General features: G+C 38.8%; 1 protein-coding gene across 1 annotated transcript in view; it reads left to right on the forward strand.

The window, feature by feature from the left end:
• The window catches only part of LOC139722546 (macrophage mannose receptor 1-like), a 43,461-nt gene that overhangs the window by 9,341 nt on the left and 15,875 nt on the right, over nucleotides 1-18,245 (forward strand). Inside the window, exons 7-29 of the mRNA XM_071633836.1 lie at nucleotides 439-551; nucleotides 865-1,077; nucleotides 1,724-1,843; nucleotides 2,442-2,513; nucleotides 2,775-2,807; nucleotides 3,307-3,465; nucleotides 5,211-5,299; nucleotides 6,786-6,942; nucleotides 7,673-7,711; nucleotides 8,103-8,276; nucleotides 9,135-9,251; nucleotides 9,808-9,921; nucleotides 10,372-10,608; nucleotides 11,290-11,502; nucleotides 11,992-12,152; nucleotides 12,698-12,808; nucleotides 13,383-13,498; nucleotides 14,229-14,377; nucleotides 14,758-14,972; nucleotides 15,852-16,009; nucleotides 16,209-16,255; nucleotides 16,732-16,902; nucleotides 17,762-17,806. Coding sequence (XP_071489937.1) covers nucleotides 439-551; nucleotides 865-1,077; nucleotides 1,724-1,843; nucleotides 2,442-2,513; nucleotides 2,775-2,807; nucleotides 3,307-3,465; nucleotides 5,211-5,299; nucleotides 6,786-6,942; nucleotides 7,673-7,711; nucleotides 8,103-8,276; nucleotides 9,135-9,251; nucleotides 9,808-9,921; nucleotides 10,372-10,608; nucleotides 11,290-11,502; nucleotides 11,992-12,152; nucleotides 12,698-12,808; nucleotides 13,383-13,498; nucleotides 14,229-14,377; nucleotides 14,758-14,972; nucleotides 15,852-16,009; nucleotides 16,209-16,255; nucleotides 16,732-16,902; nucleotides 17,762-17,806 — 3,023 coding nt within the window. The remainder of the gene's footprint in view (nucleotides 1-438; nucleotides 552-864; nucleotides 1,078-1,723; nucleotides 1,844-2,441; nucleotides 2,514-2,774; nucleotides 2,808-3,306; nucleotides 3,466-5,210; nucleotides 5,300-6,785; nucleotides 6,943-7,672; nucleotides 7,712-8,102; nucleotides 8,277-9,134; nucleotides 9,252-9,807; nucleotides 9,922-10,371; nucleotides 10,609-11,289; nucleotides 11,503-11,991; nucleotides 12,153-12,697; nucleotides 12,809-13,382; nucleotides 13,499-14,228; nucleotides 14,378-14,757; nucleotides 14,973-15,851; nucleotides 16,010-16,208; nucleotides 16,256-16,731; nucleotides 16,903-17,761; nucleotides 17,807-18,245) is intronic.

Consider the following 18,245-nt stretch of genomic DNA (forward strand, 5'->3'; position numbering starts at 1 on the left):
ACTTTCAAGTACCAATGCACTATCCATTCATGGGACATTAACTTTTAAGGGTGATATGATAATGATCAAAGCATGTATGCTATTTCTAACCATGGCAATTACAGCATTCCAGCAGATGTAGCAATCTGCTATGCCATACATACACGATATATCATGTTGCCGTAAACTGAATAGTGCTACATTCTTTAGAAAGGAGCATGACTTCAAATAGTCAAGCTATGTTTTGAAATGTACCTCTCACTTCCTCACCCATGGCTAGCTGACTTTGCTACAAAAATAATACTTGAAAGAGAGGTTTTGGCAGATTGGGTATAGAATTGCCTCATTTACTTTTGTATGTAATTTGTTAAGTAGCCTATTACTGAGGCATGGAAAGATGATTAAGCAACTTATACAGTGCATCAAGCTTGAAACTTGTGTTATTGGTTGTGATGACAGGTATTCCAACAGTGGAGGGAACTGTGTGGAGATCCTAGACACGTCTAACAACGGGGAGTGGTCGACCATGATGTGTTCCACCACTCAGGGATTCATGTGTGAGAGGGCTGAAGGTAGGTGTCTGGAATATGTGCTCAATTTGTCAGATTTCTAAAGCCAAGGTATATATTGAATTATATACATTAGAGGCCAAAAATCTGTCCAATAGCAAATGTCGCACCTTATGCCTTCAACTTTATTCTTCGGTCAGTGAGTGATGTTCTTAGATTAAAGTTTATTATTATTTTTTTAACATGTTCATTCCATTGTTGTTGTGCTGATGCACATATGGATATACTTCATGGCAGAAGAGAGTGATTATTGTTGAATGTCACAAGTTTCATCAGTTTTACTGCATGCATCCACCTTCTCCCAATCCCCATCTAGGAACTTGTCCGGAGGGATGGCGGCTCTACCGGGGCTACTGTTACCAGTTTAACACCGTTCAGAAGGCAACGTGGACCGATGCCAAGCACACATGTGAGGCCCAGGGGGCGTACCTCACCACCGTCCTGAGCGGGGAGGAGAACAGCTTCATCAACAGGCACTTCACAGAGCTGGAGGATGTGGGCATCACAGGCACCTGGCTTGGTATCTCGGGTAAGTTGGGATGGCATCCTGAGCATGGCTCAATATGTCATCATGGGAGTGGGTTTGGATGGTAGCATCTAAGATGGGACTCATATGTCACAGCTGTGGAGGAAAAGGAGGGGAAGATGTACTCTTTATCAACTTGAACTTTACAGCAACTTTAGAGGCTTTCTCTGCTTTTTGTGCTGATCAACACATCTGTAGACAAGCTTTCTTGCCAGTCAGCATTAATATCCCAAGTATTTCTGTTTGTATTGAAGAGTGATCAATGACTATGGTGTGTACAGTTGTATAACAAGCTAGGACTTACCTGACATATAGATGGAAGAGACAGAGGGATAAAAGTGACTCTATGTGCATAATATACCTGTCCTATCATTCCTCTATTTCATTGTAGCATGTTTTTTTTGTCGCAATGAATTGCTATTTTCACACCCCAAAAAATGCATCACGAACTTTGGTATCACTTCATAGTTATTTGAAAGAACCTACCAGTATTTTGAAACTATTATAGGCATTTTTTTCAATAGAAATATCCATGACCCCAAATACTAGGGAGGTTACATTTAGGTTATCTAGTATAAATGTAAGTCAGTTTCCAATGAAATCACACCAACTTCCATGTTTTGTTTGTTCCATGTTTCTACCTCACTAGACACGGAATTTGATGGCTCGTTTGCATGGATTGAGGACAGTTCTGTCGGCTACACCAACTGGGCTGCAAATGAGCCTACAGATAATACCGACACGGCAGACTGTGGCTCTATGACAACAGGTACGCAGCTGACTTCCTCAGCTGGATATTTATTACTCTCCCTCTTACTCTTAAAACCATCGGTATTGAGGATGTTAATGATTTCATATCTAGTCCTGACATTCCTGTTTGATTAAAAAAAAAAATAGGACAGGTTTCTTTATGTGGTACTGATGTTGAGATTGTTGACTTGATCATCAGACAACTTACTGTGTAAGTTCCGAGACAGATTACGCCTGTGGAAAATGAGAAGAGTAAAGAAGATAAATCAATCCAACATTCAAGAATCAGAGGGTTTACAGGAGAGACACTGATCTCATATCCAGTGTGATTTAAGCAAATGCCAAGCCTAATCCCCAATTCTGACTTTGTTCAGAATATTTATGGCAATTGCCAGTTATATTATTCTTTTCCAGATCGCAGTATCAAATATAGATGTGTATTCTGTCTTGTCTAACTGGTTTATATTCAAGAGCCTCTTTACATACACTGTAGTAATAGACCAAGTTGATTGACATTTGCTGCTTCAGTTTACTTTATTTCTATTAAAAAGAAATGCATACTTTTTTTTTAGAAATCATGTCAAAATGAGCATTTTTCATTGAATCATCCATTGCAGCTGGTGGCGTAGGCAGCTGGACAACCAAGAACTGCTACACCCTTGATGCTTATGTGTGCAAAGTTAGGGCAGGTGAGTGCAATTTGATGATTTATGTGAATGAGAAAAAAAGAGAGGAATATTTGAATCATTTTCCAAGTTTACTTTGAATTTACGGAGGAATTGGGCCCTAAAGAGCCCAAGTTAAGCTCATGTGATGACTGATTACCTTTAGAATTGATCATAAGGATGACAGAAAAAATAATCTGTCTGTGTCTGTAAAGGTAGTAGCATACTACCTGATTGTCAACCCCAGCAAATTCAATTGTCTGTTTTTCTGTTTTCTTCCTCTAGGTCAGCCTGTTTATCCCATCAACCCAAATGTTGGTAAGTGTTTGCATACTTTATAATATCTGTTTTGGGTCTTGTCTTACTTTTAATATATGTACTCCGACTCAAAAGATTTATTGATAGTCATGTATGAAACCAATATTAATATCATTAATCCATTATGTACCGGTAATCTCTGTTCTTTAAAACTGGAATAATTCATATATGCCTGCATTATGTATGTGGATTAACATCCCCAAGTTCATCCCCAAGTCCTTCACTTTTCATGGATGTTGGCCTGTTGCCAGTGATGTCGTCAGTGCCAAAATCATATCCTAATATTTATTTATCCTGCATGGCCAAATTGCAATGGTTCTTCAATAGTAAACTGAAGTTACCCCTGGCCAATTATTTGCTGTGTATCCTTTGAAATCTAGAAGAAGCTGTCTGTGCCATAGTTACATTTTCAGTTGACTCCAATGTATCTCAAGAAACATCAAAATCTACGTGATGCTCATTCAATCTACACCCTTTGTGATATTTTGTGCATCATCAGCCATCGGATCCTGCGAGCCAGGCTGGACCCTGAACAGAGACTCCTGCTACAAGATCGTCCCGAGGGCCGTCTTCTGGCAGGAGGGGGAGGATGACTGCCAGGCCATGGGGGCTCACCTGGCCAGCATCAATGACCAGGAGGAGCAGTCTTTCCTCTCTAGTGAGTCAACGAGCAGGACGACCCCCAACAGAGACACCAACTCAGAAATATTAGGATCATTTTCTGTGATCAAATCTTAGTTTAAAATGCAGTTTTTGAGAGACAACATTATTGTCATAATCAAAACATTATTGGTAGTTATATTTTTGTAGTAGTAGTAGTAGTAGCAATAGAAGTAGTAGTAGTAGTAGTAGTAGTAGTAGTAGTGGTAGTAGTAGTAGTAGTAGTAGTAGTAGTAGTAGTAGTAGTGGTAGTAGTAGTAGTAGTAGTAGCAATAGAAGTAGTAGTAGTAGTAGTAGTAGTAGTAGTAGTAGTGGTAGTAGTAGTAGTAGTAGTAGTAGTAGTAGCAATAGAAGTAGTAGTAGTAGTAGTAGTAGTAGTAGTGGTGGTAGTAGTAGTAGTAGTAGTAGTAGTAGTAGTGGTGGTAGTAGTAGCAATAGAAGTAGTAGTAGTAGTAGTAGTAGTAGTAGTAGTAGTAGTGGTAGTAGTAGTAGTAGTAGTAGTAGTAGTAGTAGTAGTAGTAGTGGTAGTAGTAGCAATAGAAGTAGTAGTAGTAGTAGTAGTAGTAGTAGTAGTGGTGGTAGTAGTAGCAATAGAAGTAGTAGTAGTAGTAGTAGTAGTAGTGGTGGTAGTAGTAGTAGTAGTAGTAGTAGTAGTAGTAGTAGTAGTAGTGGTGGTAGTAGTAGCAATAGAAGTAGTAGTAGTAGTAGTAGTAGTAGTAGTAGTGGTGGTAGTAGTAGCAATAGAAGAAGTAGTAGTAGTAGTAGTAGTAGTAGTAGTAGTGGTGGTAGTAGTAGTAGTAGTAGTAGTAGTAGTAGTAGTAGTGGTGGTAGTAGTAGCAATAGAAGTAGTAGTAGTAGTAGTAGTGGTAGTAGTAGTAGTAGTAGTAGTAGTAGTAGTAGTAGTAGTAGTAGTGGTAGTAGTAGTGGTGGTAGTAGTAGTAGTAGTAGTAGTAGTAGTAGTAGTAGTATAGTAGTAGTAGTAGTAGTAGTAGTAGTAGTAGTAGTAGTAGTAGTAGTGGTAGTAGTAGTAGTAGTAGTGGTAGTAGTAGTAGTAGTAGTAGTAGTAGTAGTAGTAGTAGTAGTAGTGGTAGTAGTAGTAATAGTAGTAGTAGTAGTAGTAGTAGTAGTAGTAGTGGTAGTAGTAGTAGTAGTAGTAGTAGTAGTAGTAGTGGTAGTAGTAGTAGTAGTAGTAGTAGTAGTAGTAGTAGTAGTAGTAGTGGTAGTGGTGGTGGTGGTGGTGGTGGTGGTGGTAGTAGTGGTAGTACTAAGAGTAGTAGTAGTAGTAGTAGTAGTAGTAGTAGTAGTAGTAGTAGTAGTAGTAGTGGTGGTAGTGGTGGTAGTGGTGGTAGTACTAAGAGTAGTAGTAAGTAGCAGCAGCAGAAGTAGTACCGGTAGTACTATCAGTAGTAGTTGTTGTTTTTGTAGCATTTCTTTTATTGATTCCTATACATATAAAAGTCATATTTAATGAATTCCTTTCGTCATATTTTAATCTATGTAAGCATTGACTGTGTTTCACGTTTTCATGAGCCATATTTTTAGATACCGATTCCGTGGCTATGGTAACCTGTGGAATTCTATACAAAGTTTCTGGAAATTTCAGACTCCAGTAAGAATTTTGCCAATTTCTTGCTCCAATGGACTGATTCTTGAAAGAATTTGATCATCCTCATCTTGTCTCTGACTGCTTCCCAGAAGTAGTGTGTGTTTTAGTCTAGTATTGGATGCTGTTTCCCTCCTCAGTGCGTGTTGGAATGGCTGGCAGGAATGTGTTCCTTGGTCTTCATGACATCAACAGCGAGGACAACTTTATCTGGACTGACGGCCAACCGGTAGGCATGCATCCCTGTGTCCCTAGCTCAGCATACCAAAGTTCTTAGTTCAGTGGATTCTCATACTCTTATATGCAGCCATGTTTAAACTATGAGTAGCTTGTCACTATGTGAGATACTGTAAAACCAGACGTTTTCACGTTCATGAAATTTTCACAAATTTTGAAGATTTGAGAAACTAGAATGTATGCGAAAGTTTTTGTCTATACTATGCATTGAATGCCAGTGGCAAATACTGAAAATTCATACCGTGTATAAAGGCCATCAGCTCCAATTTGCAAAAATTTTATCTGCTGGTATGGCTGGTTTTACAGTAATGGTGAATGAAAATATTTTGATTATTTGTCTGGATTTTCTCTTGTTTTATGTTTTATCTTCAAGTGGTCTTCAAAAAAGAACAGGATTCTTCCTGTAAATGTTATATTATGATTGTAGACAAAAAGATTGATTTATCTTCATTAAAGGGAGTCAGTTTAACCCTAATCCCACCGGGTTTTTTGAGGGACTTTTTTTGGCCCCCCTTCAGATCTCAGTCTTGGATCGCACGATCCTTGCGAAAGTTTGCACTAAGGTAGAGGCCAATGTAATCTACAAGACTGTATAGCTAGATTTTTCAAATTTTGATTTATGTATTTTATAATAATTAATTTATGCTAATTTATGCAAAAATAATTCTTTTGCCTATAAATAGAAAAATAAAGCTCCAAGACTTCTAATTTTTGGTGAACATATTCTTTTCAATATCCTCAACAATAATATTGAAGCAAAAATTCGGCTTCATAATTATTTCTTATGTATTTTATTGTTTATTGAATTTCTTATGTATTTCCTTGTTTTTTTACTTCTTGTTTTTGTTGTTTTTTCGTGAAAATTTGTCGCAGAAACTTTTTAAAGCATAATCAGGCTAAAATAGATCATTATCAGCCATTGACAGTAAAAATATTTATTTCTATATGAATTAATTGCAAAAACACAATTTACATTGGATTTGTACACAAAGTTATGTTTTTGAGCAATTTTTGGGTCGACGAATTTGTTTCAAAGGGGCGTGGCTTCAAAACGGTATGCCTGGGAGCAACAAATTTGGTCTCAAAAGTTGCGCGATACTTGAAAGAAAAAAGTCATAAAATGTCGCGACGAGAGCATCACGCGTTGCGGAATAATCACGTGAAATGTCAGGGAGGGGGGGCAAAATGCCCCCCGGTGGGAATAGGGTTAAGATGCATGAACTATAACTTGTACCAGTAAGATATTTAGATTTTAGTTTCTTCTGTGACACATGTATGAAGGCTGGTACTTGCGTCGTAAATTTCAGTAGTACACCATGTCTTTCATTCCTCTCTTCTTCTTCGTCTTGTGTTTTTGTTATTCTTTATGACGCTTTACTTGTATTCTATGATGTGTCTTTAGTGCATGTTTTTATCAGCAGTTCATTAAATGTATGTGTTGTTGCTGAAAAAACTTTCTGCACAAACTCTACCTTCAGCTCGGCTTCACTAACTGGGCTCCCTACCAACCAGATGACTGGAGTGATGAGGGGCAGGACTGTGCCTACATGAGGTACGCTGAGGACCAGGAGGGAGAATGGGACGATGTCAACTGTGACAAGGCCAAGTATGCCTATGCCTGCAAGAAGGCAAAGAGTGAGTGTGGGCAAGCTCCCGTGATGGAGATTGTTTGAACAGTCTTTACCTCATACAGCTGCAGGCATTTTGGTCCACCGTGAACATATGTCCCACGCGGTGAATGTACTAAAGAGAATCAGACACATCTGTGATGTGCATGGATCTTAACACATATTGTGTCATGATTGATCAAACTATCCAGTACACGTTAATCAAAATATCGTGTTCTTTTTATTTTCTCTTCATCTACAGTTTATTGTCACTTGAGAACTTAGAATGTTATGTCAATTATTTTAATCCTTTATTTGCATGTTACATTATCTTTCTGTCATAGAATGATATCACTTGACTTTGCTCACATTTTAGAACTTTTGAGGGACCCTGATCAGTTCTATGTGTAGTAATGTAACAGTATTCCTGGCACTATAATGATACATTCATATATACACATAATTTATCTTATCCATTTCCAGTATTTTCAGCATTACTAGTTGATCAATTCAATAATGTAATGGATTTTTAAAAATATGTATGACAAGTAACTGCTCCAATATTCCTAAAGCATATCAGAGACTAATCCAAATTAGCAACATCATGTGTGCATTGGAGCTGGTTGAGACCCATGATCCTCCATTATTTGAACGCGGATAGCCAATGACAAGAGTTTTCGAAATCTAATGATAAGTATTAGTATATTATGAGTCTCATCTCTTTTCATGCATACCTCTTTTTATTTTCTCTGTCACAGTTCCTGGAGCTAGTCAAGCTCCGCCTGCTATTCCTACACGTAAGTCAGTCAGTTTTGGTTGTTTTTGTTTTTTTTTTCTCTCATGAGATGATTGTTTACTAGTGAAATCTATAAGGTGCAGTCTCTTTCCAAGAGTCAATACGACATTTCAAAGGTAATGTCCACCCAGTCTTTTCAATAAGATAGTAATATCATATTATTTGTGTAATCCTGGAGTTTTGTAAGTGACACTGCAGTGAAAGAGTAGGGAATAAAGACGGGAAAGAGAAAATATATTTATAGCAATGAGAATTTGATATTGCAGCGACTTTTCAGAGAATTTCAAAAAGCACAATTTGACAATTGGCTAGAATGCAAACTAATCTAATTTTGTCTAATTTGATGTAAATTATTTTTTTGTTCGATATTGCTTGACCTTTGAACCCATCAGCTGTGTTTGACCCACGCTGTGGAAGTGGATGGGAATACAACTCCATGAACGGCAAGTGCTACCTGTTCCGAGACACGGATTACAAGAATTGGGACGAGGCCCAGATGCAGTGTAAGCTGGGAGGTGGTGACCTGCTGAGCATCGCTGACAACACCGAACAGACCTACATCACCAGTAAGGACCAGTTTATTACAGCTGTATTCTTGACTTAATGCTATCATCTCTTGTGTAGTGTAATACTTGTAAGTTTTGTGATCATGCAGGTTTGTAGTGCAGGGGCATGTTCTAAAATGTACAGATGCATGTCTCCACGTCGTCGTGGAGATCAAAGTGCTTATTGTGAAGTGATGACAGCAGTAGAAATGAAAACACTGTTCCTTCTCTTTTTTTCTATCTTTTTTTTTTCTGAGGCTGTTTCTATCTTTAATTGTGTCTTCTTTTTCTATGATTTATCTTAACAGCATTATTACATCGGCATGAGTTTTTCCTTTTCCCCTTGTCTTTGCTTATCCTACTCTTTACATCACTACACCTGTATGACATCACTACGGTAACAATCTTTTCCTTTTCACTGTGTTTCCTCTGATTTCTTTCCTTCTCATCCCTTCCCCATAACTCTCTCTCTTTCTTCATATTTGTTTCTACACAGTATGCCATATTTGTGTCTCAGAATTTACACCCTTTCCTTCTTATGCATCTTGTGTATGCTTCTCCCTTAACAAGCTTACACTCTGTTTTGCTATATTCTTTGTACAAGTTGTCTACTGCAGTTATTCACCTCCCCCCCCCCCCCCCCCCATTTCCTACCAACAATGAAATATCTTTTTTCATTCTTTGGTCATATTTGCTTTTTCGATACCATGTTACTCATTCTTACTCTCTTCCTCTACTTGTCTTTTGTCTATTTTATCTAACAAATATAGTACAACTTTGGATAAGATATCTTTGTCTTCTAGTTCTTCACTCTAATGCTGCTATGTGAATGTTATGCCTTGACTTGTCTTTTCTCCGTCCTCCCCTACCCTCCCCCAGCCCGCCTGCTCTATGTTACCCAGTCAAGTCTGTGGATAGGAGCCAATGACCTCTCATCAGAAGGTGGCTGGCAGTGGATTGACGGCAGTGGATTCTCATACCTCAACTGGAATGTTGGTGAGAAAATGGTTCTCATATTTGTTTCTGCATAGATTTGAACTTTAAGGTGAAATGAGCAAACTTGGCCCTCTGATAAAAGAGTTTGTACTGCAAGGGACCATCTCAAAATTATGAGTACAACTGGGTTATGAGTTTCAGTAATCATAGTAACTACGATGGCAGTAAAATCTATGCTGTGGGGGAACTGCAATTATAGCAACTTAAAGCAATTCCTTTTTTGGGGTGGGGGTGGGGTGGGGGACAGGTCATGGATGCATGTGCTGAAAGGAAGATGCAATTTTACTGCAGAAGTTATGATATAGCATGTGCTTTTCCTGAGCGTGAAAAGTGGAACAGAAAAAACAACAATTACAACTTGCAGATTACCTACGGTAGAAGTGTATCCAACATATTTCCAATGATATTTTACCTCCAATTGAATGTATTATATTTTTGCTGTTGTCCATATTTTTTAGACAGGGTTTGAACTTTATCTGTCATTTAATAGTCAATTTTACACAATTGTTAGCCCAAAAGTTAGCGCTATGGCTTATTTGATATATTTCATCAACAGATGAGCCAAACAACTATGAGGATGGCGAGCACTGTGTTGAGATCTACGCTGGAAACGGGAAGTGGAATGACTTCTTCTGTGATCGAGGGCTTGGCTACATCTGTAAGAAGAATGGTAAGCAACAATTTCTCTTCCTTCTCTCTGATAAAAAGCAATGCCAAAGACATTATTTGTTCAATCAATTTTTAAGGTGATGATGATTTAAGATGATTGATTCAAATTTGCAATCTTGAATTCATGTTGTCATAGAATACAAACCTTGCCATGCAATGCAGCTTCTTAGTTTTGCATAGTTGATGAGAAAGGTACACGGTACACAGGTATACAGACATCTATGAGTGTTCACTCTTCTTATATACAATTGTAGATTGATCCTGTGTGCAATGATTTCACAGTACCATATATCTCTATTAAGCTCATCTATAATATCTTAGGACTTTTTCTACATCATGTGTATCTTGCATGTAGAGTAATTCATGGCAAAAATGAGATGGCATACATTTGGTGGAAACAATAAACATAATTTACCAAACAAAGGCTGACATCTTCTCTTAATTGCCTCAGGCTATCTGACCACCCACTTCAACGTCGTCCCGAACACATTCCTGGAAGGCAACGACTTTGCCATGCTCCAGAACATGTACCCAGAGGACTGCGCCCAGGCCTGTTACATGGCGACGGACTTTACCTGCCGCTCATTCGACTACAACCGGGACACCATGGTTTGCGCCCTCAGTGACATGACGAAGGACATGGGCGCATCACTTGTGGGTGACAGCAACAGCGACTATTACGAGAGATGTAAGTTGAGAATGGACTCTGTCAGGGCGAAGCACTGTGGAAGCTTTCAAACAAAAGTTAATTGTTGCAGTTGAAACAGTGCATGTTTATCTGTGGTGATTGACATGTATACGTACTGTAAATCCATAATTTCAAATGACCTTTTCCTTTATCTTTCATTCAAACATTTTTTTTTATAGTTGACCTTGCTAATTTCAATGATATCAAGGCATAGTTGGAGCCAAAATGTTAGCTCTTTTAAGGAGAGTGTTTGAATATCGACTGTCTCCTCTCTCAGGAAAGGAAAGTCTGCTATTTTGCATACCCAGATATGTACTTGATGTATCCGTAAGGAAGTCACAATTCAAGGGGAAAGGGAAATATTTGACAAAGATGTTGCTCTTTGCAATTTTAGAATAATCAAAACTGTATTCTCTTATATCATGGATACTAAGTTTTGTCAGTTGATTCCAATGTTGAAATAGGAAAACTCTGAAGAGACAAGCTAACTGTCATGATTGAAAATGCCTATCAAAAATAATGTATGGGTGTGTGTGTCAATTCATTGGTAAGTCTTTCTATCACAGTTCAATCTTAGCATTTACATTGCTGCCATTTTACATATCAAAAGATGTGTTTGCAGCATTGATTGTCACTCATGGTAAACTCCGCCCTCCTCTGTATGTTTGCCCTCAAATATAGTAATGGATGTTGTGGACCCTACCACTACACAAGTACCCGCCGGATACAGGTGCCGGAATGGCTGGACGCCGTACGGCGACTACTGCTACTATTTGCAGATTGCAGCAGGAACCTATGCCCAGGCCCTGAGCCAGTGCCAGGCCCAGGGGGCCGACCTGGTTTCTATCCACGATGCTAACGAGAACAGTTTTGTGCAGACACTGTATTCCTCAGGTTGGTACAACGTACTGTGTTGATGATCTGTGGAGTTCCAAATTGTTGAATGTGTAAGATATTTGAGGAAAGCTAAGAGTATGGTGAAAGAATTGAATTAAAAGAACTGTCTCCTGTGAATCCCCATAAAGGTAAGCTTGTAATATATTTCATTCCAGATAACTATGAATGATTTTCTTCCAATTGTATGTGCAAACTTGTCAAGTACAACTCAACACCTTACTCTGTATCTACAAAATTCTTGTTGTAGACAGCCAGAAGTGCACAATTTCTGAGAATTATGTGACGTAATAACAAAAGTTGAATCAAATATGTCTTTCAAGTTCACTAAAACAACTAATTAGTTTGATTTTTTATATGCCTCAGAAGAGTCATAGGTAGTTTTGATCAGTGTTCCAATGTCAAGTGCAGTAGAAAGGTTGAAAATGTATTGAAGTGTAGGAGAGAGTGCATGTATGAGGCAATGTTGCGGTTGCTCATACGTTGCAGCTGGCATCAACAGCGCTGTGTGGATTGGACTCACCGACCTGCGGGTGCAGTGGGTGTATGAGTGGAGCGACGGGACCCCCGTGGACTACACCTTCTGGAACAATGACGAGCCAAACAACTACGGCGATAACACAGAGGACTGTGTGGAGATGTTCACCTCAGTAAGTGCCACATACTCGGCTCATATGCGACCTTGCTGTCTATAAGTGTGTTATGTATAATCATGAGGGGTTTTGGAGTGAACTTATTTGATACAGAGTTGATAATAGTTGATCTCCTCCTTGTACAGGTAAACTCCCAGAGCTGTCTAATAGTTAATTTCAGTCATTTTAGATATGATTTTTTTTTTTTTCATTCAGAATAAGTGGATATGTTTTTTGACTATATTCTTTACACTGTTTTTATTTTGGGTTATTCTGGCTTCTTACTCCAACAAACTCATGAACATGTGCATTTCAACTGAAGCAAATGTTCACTTTCTTAGAATTTATCACATGTAGACCAATGTTTCTATGGCTATAACTGAAGTTAAAGTACTTCATTGATTACACCATGACCGTGAAGATGGATTGTTTGATTCGTAAAGTTTGCTTTATTTTAGGCAATTAGTCTTGTGTTCAGACCCTAAAAGAAGACACACATTAATTATGTCCTCTGTCATTTCTGTCCCATCTTTTCTTTCCTCATCGCCCTCTCCTCCTCGCAGGGAGCCTGGAACGACATTTCCTGTGCCAGCACTATCCCATCCATCTGTAAACTGAAGAAGGAGGACCTGCCTCCCACCGACCAGCCAATCACACCCTCAGGATGCACACTGGTAAGGTCATGTGACCCACTAAAGAATGAGCCTTTGTATGGTGGACAAATTTTTGCCGAGTCTGCTGTCTCGACATGGTCTTGAAAAGTATGTGCAAGCTACCGTTTAGCTGCCATCGTGGTTTTGTTTAATAGCATAATTTGAGTTTTTGTTTTCCCATATACAATGTAGGTCCAGTTCTATGCCCCAGAGGGCTGTTAAAAGATCATTCTCTAGCTGTTTCAAATGAACATGACATACATATGCATATGCACAGGTGGCTAACTTTGAGCTGTTAACATTGCTCATAGTCACAAAAATTAACTATGTATGGTGCCATCCTCAAGGTAATAGTCTGTGCAATTCTAGAAAATGATGTAGGAACAGTACTTGTATATTAATGTCTACTTCCCATCATGTATCGGTGGTTGTGGAACACCTCTTGTGGAGTAAAGTTGTTACATGTCACTTCAAGCTAATGATTCTCCAGTTGTAAACATTGGGAATATGGTTTTGAGTTGGAAAGATAGAGTAAGGATATCTAGAAGCATGACTAACCTTTATGCTGCCAAATCTTGCATCGATTCTTCAACAGGGCGAGACTGCCTACGGTGGATCTTGCTACCGGGCAGTGACATCCAAGATGTCCTACTCTGATGCTATGAATGACTGTGTGACCATGGGTGGAAATCTTGTCTCCATTGCTGATAGGTAGGAGCACTGCTAGGGCAGTCATCATTGTTTAGTGTGCATGTGTTGAATGCAGTAATTTTTATGCTTTTTCTGTTTATTTATTTTGGCATATTTCTGCTCTCGGTGCTTTGAGAGCATTATATGCATATATTACTCATATCATATTTTTTCTTTCTCATATCTGTATATTACTATCAGTATTTTAATAAGGAATGACAGTAGGGCCTATCTACCCAGGGTTGCCTACTCTGTGTTAACACTGCTCTCCCACACTACGCTGCCCTAATTATTACCCCAGCATTGCTAGGTACACATTCATACTGTATAGGGTCAAGTTGGACATTATGGGCTAAACATCTCTCCAATAGATGAAAGCATTGTATGGGATCCATACCTATTACTTGTTGCTTAATGCATAGTCCTATCCAATATGCTACTGTGCTTCCACAAGATTTTTCCTGAAGAGTATTAGCAGTAACATCAAAGACTGGAAGAAAGCTTTGAGTAGTTGACATAATTAATAGATGAAATACCTTTGTGTACTAGCTGTCCTTCACAACTTTATCACTATAACATACTCTGTTTCATGTTATTGAGTATTGCTGTAGCATAAAGTTGGATTAAATGATATTGAAATTCATGCATGTCTTAGATACCCTCATGTACATTTCTAGTCTGCTGTGTGTAACTATGGTTTTCCTATCATGCTATTAGTTTACTTGTGAACTGTAATGTATTTGCATGACAGGTATGAGCAGTCCGTACTGACCAGTGTACTGGGCATCCAGGATGGAACCCTCTTCTGGATCGGATTGAATGACCAGGCCATGTCTGGGGATTACAGCTGGACCGACAATACGGCCGTCACATACACCCACTGGGACTACGCACAACCAGGTAACGAGGCTGAGGCAGCCTGTGTATTCACTGCTTAAGAGTGAAAAGATTGTTTTAAGTGAATGATACGAGCATTTGTGAAATTGAAACTTTGTAGCTCATTGTTGATGGCAATGCACAATTGCTTTTGATATCTACAGTTTGCTAATGCATGACATCTTAGTACGTTAAAGGGAAAAAAAGCATATGGAAATTTGGAATTATTTGAATTTTGTTCTGACTGATATCACAGCACAAAATTCATAAATTGTGTACATTTTCACAGTATGCAAATGTCCAGTTTGCACAACAAAATTTTGAAGCCACAATATAGGGTGCATTCCTTCGATTTTCATTGCTTTTGCATTTCATTGTGTTTTTGTTTCTCTACTTTAACGAAGATGATTCTGCTGGAATGTGCGTGGCTGCATCATCTGGTGGCACCGCTGGTCTTTGGAAGAATGTAGCATGTGACACTGCCCTCAAGTATGTGTGTGAGAGAGTACGTGATGGCTACACAGCCCGCCCCACCGTGCCCGCCCCTGGGCCACCCACCCAGCCCAACGATAATGGCTGCTACTACGACTGGGTTGGCTATGGTGCCTGGTGTTATAAGGTGGGTGGAACATTGTACACACATAATCATGCCGATACACCCCTTTGAATAGCTCAATACCCCCTTATCTTGAAAAGGAAAACCATTAAGCATTTTTCCTCCCCATCCTCAGACTTCCAATGATAAAGCATCAATAGACTGTTTAACAGAGTGGGTACTTCCCTCCCCGCGTTCACATTAGTCCCCGTCTTGCGGGGACACTCACCAGAGATCTTATCATTTTTACGACCGACCGTCCACACTTCTCTCTCATCTGTCCCCGAGCTGTGGGGGCAATTGGTCGCAGCGAGTGTTCACATTATGATTTTTGAGGAGAAGGTACCACAGCTTGGGACTTTCCCCGCATCGTGGGGACTAATGTGAACGCAGGTTATGAAGCATTCCAGGGACACTTGTCAAGATTTTCTTTTTACACCTCTGCATCTATACCATTAGATAGATAGATAGATAGATAGATAGATAGATAGATAGATAGATAGATAGATAGATAGATAGATAGATAGATAGATAGATAGATAGATAGATAGATAGATAGATAGATAGATAGATAGATAGATAGATGGATGATATATGGATGGATAGATGGATAGATAGACAGGTGAATCTCACACAGGAGGTAGCTAGATATAGATACAGATATTAATACATACAATGGTAATTTGATCATCATTGAGGAAGCCTTTCTCATTTGACTGCTGCTAAGGAAGTGGAGTGTTTGAACCACTCCTTCCAGGAGTGATTATTCCACTGAAACATAAGCACTTCTACCCATCAATTTTACAAGTAGATGTAGCTAGTTTTGTTTCCTCATGGAGATTGACCATTCTCATGGAAACTATCACTATGTAACTCCCGTGATGCTGCTGTTGCTATGATTAGATCGAGACCGGAGTGGACCCTGCCGTCGATGTGGATCCGGAGAAGAGCAAGCGCACATGGCAATCGGCTCGCAACCTCTGCGTGGTTGACGGAGGTGACCTTGCCAGCTTCCACACCGCCGACGAAGAAAACTACATCAAGGCCCTTCTTCCTATGCCGTAAGTCTGCTTGATTTGTTGCAGTAGCAGGGATTCGTACAACCACATATCACAAATATGATTTTGAATTCGTGATACGTGATGAATAAAGTCTATTTATACAAACAGAGTAGGTACAGTCACTTCACTCTTTTTCTGTCTTATTCCAACTATCATGAAACTTAAACACATGTTTAAATGTTCTTTTTTTTTTTTCTAGTGATGATGGCTACTGGGTTGGTCTACATGACAGATCTGTGGAGAGTGGTAAGTTTACAGGCCAAAAATATTTCCCAACATATTCTGTTCTGAGAATTTATGTGTATCAGTGATAGAGTGGCATTTCTTTCCTTCCAGTATCATGTAGTTTTCTAGTACACCAACAGATGGATTCAGACTGAGGTCTGTCAGGTTCACTTCTACAGCATTCAAAAATTGGTATTATCGTGAGCTGCTACTAGAAAAAAAAAAGAAATTGTAAGGATATGGATGGATGACTGATTTCTATATAAAATTTGTTATTTGATCAGATCTTTGCATTCTTGCAGTCTTTGCAATAAAACAATTTTTCTGTTTAATCTGACATACCATCATTATTTAAGAAACTAACAATGAATTTCATGCCATTGCAGAATTGTGAACTAAGCAACTGTAATAGCATAGATATGAGACCTTCTTGTTGAATTCTATGTCTTTGCTCACTCTGCGCTCTGTGCTTATCCATACTGTGTTGTTTTACACAGGTTTTGAGTGGAGTGACCAGACAGCAGTAGACTATACTAACTGGAATAATGGAGAACCCAACAACGATGGCAACACGGGAGAGGACTGCACAGAAGTCTTTGGCTCACATCGCGGATGGAATGACTTGCAGTGCACAAAGATGCGCAACTGGATCTGCAAACTGGCCAAAGGTGCATAATAAGACAGATCAAACCTTTTTACCCCCATTTATAACAAACTATCCAGACTGCCCATCATAAAAGGCTGTAAAAGTTGGAATTTTTGCAAGAGCAATTCTTTGAGCTCAGTAAGGCAGGATAAATGTTCAATTCATAAAATAGTGTTACACACCTTGGAAGAGGTTCATCTGATTGGTAATTCTCTAATTAAGGCAAAAAGTTTGTTTGTACACAACCAGAGAAAACTATTCACCTTGCATGAGTTTTCACCCGTGGATGTAGGCTTCATCAGACAGTCTCATGAAGCCTATAACAGACAGTAGGTAAATACTCACACAAGGTGAATAGTTTTCTCTGGTTGTGTACACAACGAAATTTTGCCTTAATTAGTGTTACACACCACAAGCAAAATATTTTGTGTTCGTTTAATTTTGAGCTGGTTTCTTGTTGCGTGAAATGTGTGAAAATTGCCACTTTTGCAGTAATTGGTTGTTTGTTGTTGTTATTATAAACTAGAAAAGGCCTGTTAATCACTTGTTAATGTTCCATTCATAAGCACATGCATACATTTCATATAAATGACATAAAGGATAACTTAGTTGTTCCATAGCCAGCCTTATAAACTGTGTCTGATCATCTTCTCCATTCGATGAACATGTTATTTTTGCAGGGAATTTTCAGCATTGTATGACAGTCATGCTCTTCTTCATGAGGGATTTAATTTGCTTTATTCAAACCTCTGATGGTTTACCATGAGTCGTGTGTTGCAGCATTGTAAACCATCTGTGATCTACCATAAACTTTGCCTTGCAAGAAGCAACTTTGCAACAACATGTAATTTGTGTGTTTGTTTGTTGTTTTGTTGTCACAGGCGTCAAGCCAAGAAGTACACTGCCACCGTCGACTGTTACACCATGTAAGTAAAATTGACAATGAACATTTCTCAGACACCAATGAGAGGAATGGATAATCTTATAATGTTTACATGAGAGAACTTTAGGATGCAAAATCTTTTGCAATGTGTAAATTAGGAGCTCATACGAATGCAAATTTTGTATCATGACCCAGAAGAGTGCAGTCAGCCATCTCTGCTGACACTCTTGAGATTAAAGGCATTATTTACCATTTGCAGATGAAACAAAAAAACCCAGCATTAGTGCTCCCAAATAGTTCTAAATTGTGAGTTAGGGTAGAAACAACCAATGTAAAAATTTGAACCAGTATAATCAATGTCAAGTATTGTTAAATGTACAAAATGTACAAAAACAGTTATAATAAAGATGTCTCAAGACTAAACTGTCTACAGCTATGGTTTAATGAGAAAAATATTGATATCTCCTTATATTTTAGGCTTT

This window comes from Diadema antillarum, unplaced genomic scaffold, assembly GCF_040938485.1.
Source record: "Diadema antillarum isolate AM-2024a unplaced genomic scaffold, OU_Dant_1.0 scf00000167, whole genome shotgun sequence".
Lineage (NCBI taxonomy): Eukaryota > Metazoa > Echinodermata > Echinoidea > Diadematoida > Diadematidae > Diadema > Diadema antillarum.